The sequence below is a fragment of the Phalaenopsis equestris genome, unplaced genomic scaffold (assembly GCF_001263595.1).
Source record: "Phalaenopsis equestris unplaced genomic scaffold, ASM126359v1 Scaffold226236, whole genome shotgun sequence".
NCBI classification, from domain to species: domain Eukaryota; kingdom Viridiplantae; phylum Streptophyta; class Magnoliopsida; order Asparagales; family Orchidaceae; genus Phalaenopsis; species Phalaenopsis equestris.
Genome location: NW_018244257.1, coordinates 4,773 through 5,774, shown reverse-complemented (window position 1 = coordinate 5,774; position 1,002 = coordinate 4,773). Strand labels below are relative to the sequence as shown.

The 1,002-nt window shown below is 29.6% G+C and overlaps 1 protein-coding gene across 1 annotated transcript in view; it reads right to left on the bottom strand.

Annotated features, from left to right (window-relative positions):
* Positions 1-321: 321 nt before the first annotated feature.
* LOC110037877 (mitochondrial import inner membrane translocase subunit PAM16 like 2-like) overlaps positions 322-1,002 on the bottom strand; it is a gene marked incomplete at its 5' end in the record, with an annotated part of 5,359 nt that continues 4,678 nt past the window's right edge. The window contains one exon of the mRNA XM_020742604.1: positions 322-695. Coding sequence (XP_020598263.1) covers positions 499-695 — 197 coding nt within the window. The remainder of the gene's footprint in view (positions 696-1,002) is intronic.

Here is a 1,002-nt window from a genome sequence, read left to right as displayed (position 1 = left end):
ACATACATACATACATACATACATACATACATACTCTTCAACTCATATATCTAACCTCAAAATTTAAATTTGGGCATACATACCACCATACAAGTGCACGATTTTTACACTGAAATTTATTATAATTCCTTATTCCCCAATTTGAACACATGAACGATTATATCCCCAACATTTGCACCTCTCTACAAAACACTTCATCATACTCTATAAATTAATGTGAATAACTTAGTTGTCTTAGTATAGCTCTCCCGAGTCATTATGAATTATAATAAATTCAATGTATTAAAAAATTAAAAAAATTTAAAAATAAGCCTAAAAAAATAATCAACCAAAACATACACGGACTTAACATATATGTTCTTTTAAAGATAACAATTTCTTTCATATATTACACCCATTACAGAACAAAACCTTATAATCAGAATTTAAACAAATCAAAAATTACAAATTATGCCAAATCTTAGGGTTTACAAGGAAACTCAATTTAATTGAACCTGGTTATTGAGTTCCTTCGCCACTCTTCTGATATGCAGCCTCTAGACACTCCTTGGCCCTATGAACTTTTGACTGCAGGTAGAAGCTCCCCATCTTCCCATTCCTCTCAAACAGTGTATCATACCTCTGCCCAAATAATTTAAAAATAAAATAAAATTTTAATATATCAATTATCACAAAGAAGATTGGCAAATATACCCCTCCATTCCAATGTATTTAAATATCTAGCCCCAAAACTTACAGTTTTTATAAACATGTCGCCACACCTATTGCATGAAAAGATGTCTACTTTTTGCAAAAAATGGGGGTATTTTTAATGTGATATATGAGAAAATAAATGCAATCAAATCTCTAATATGCAATATATGAGAAAGCAATCAAACAAATATGTCACAAATCTCTAAACAAATCTAATAATTTCAAAATCCGTCAAAGATCAAAAAATTGCTTGAAATATTCTTTGGTAGATGAAGAAGATCCCTCTGATGATTCTTGTATATGATCTAG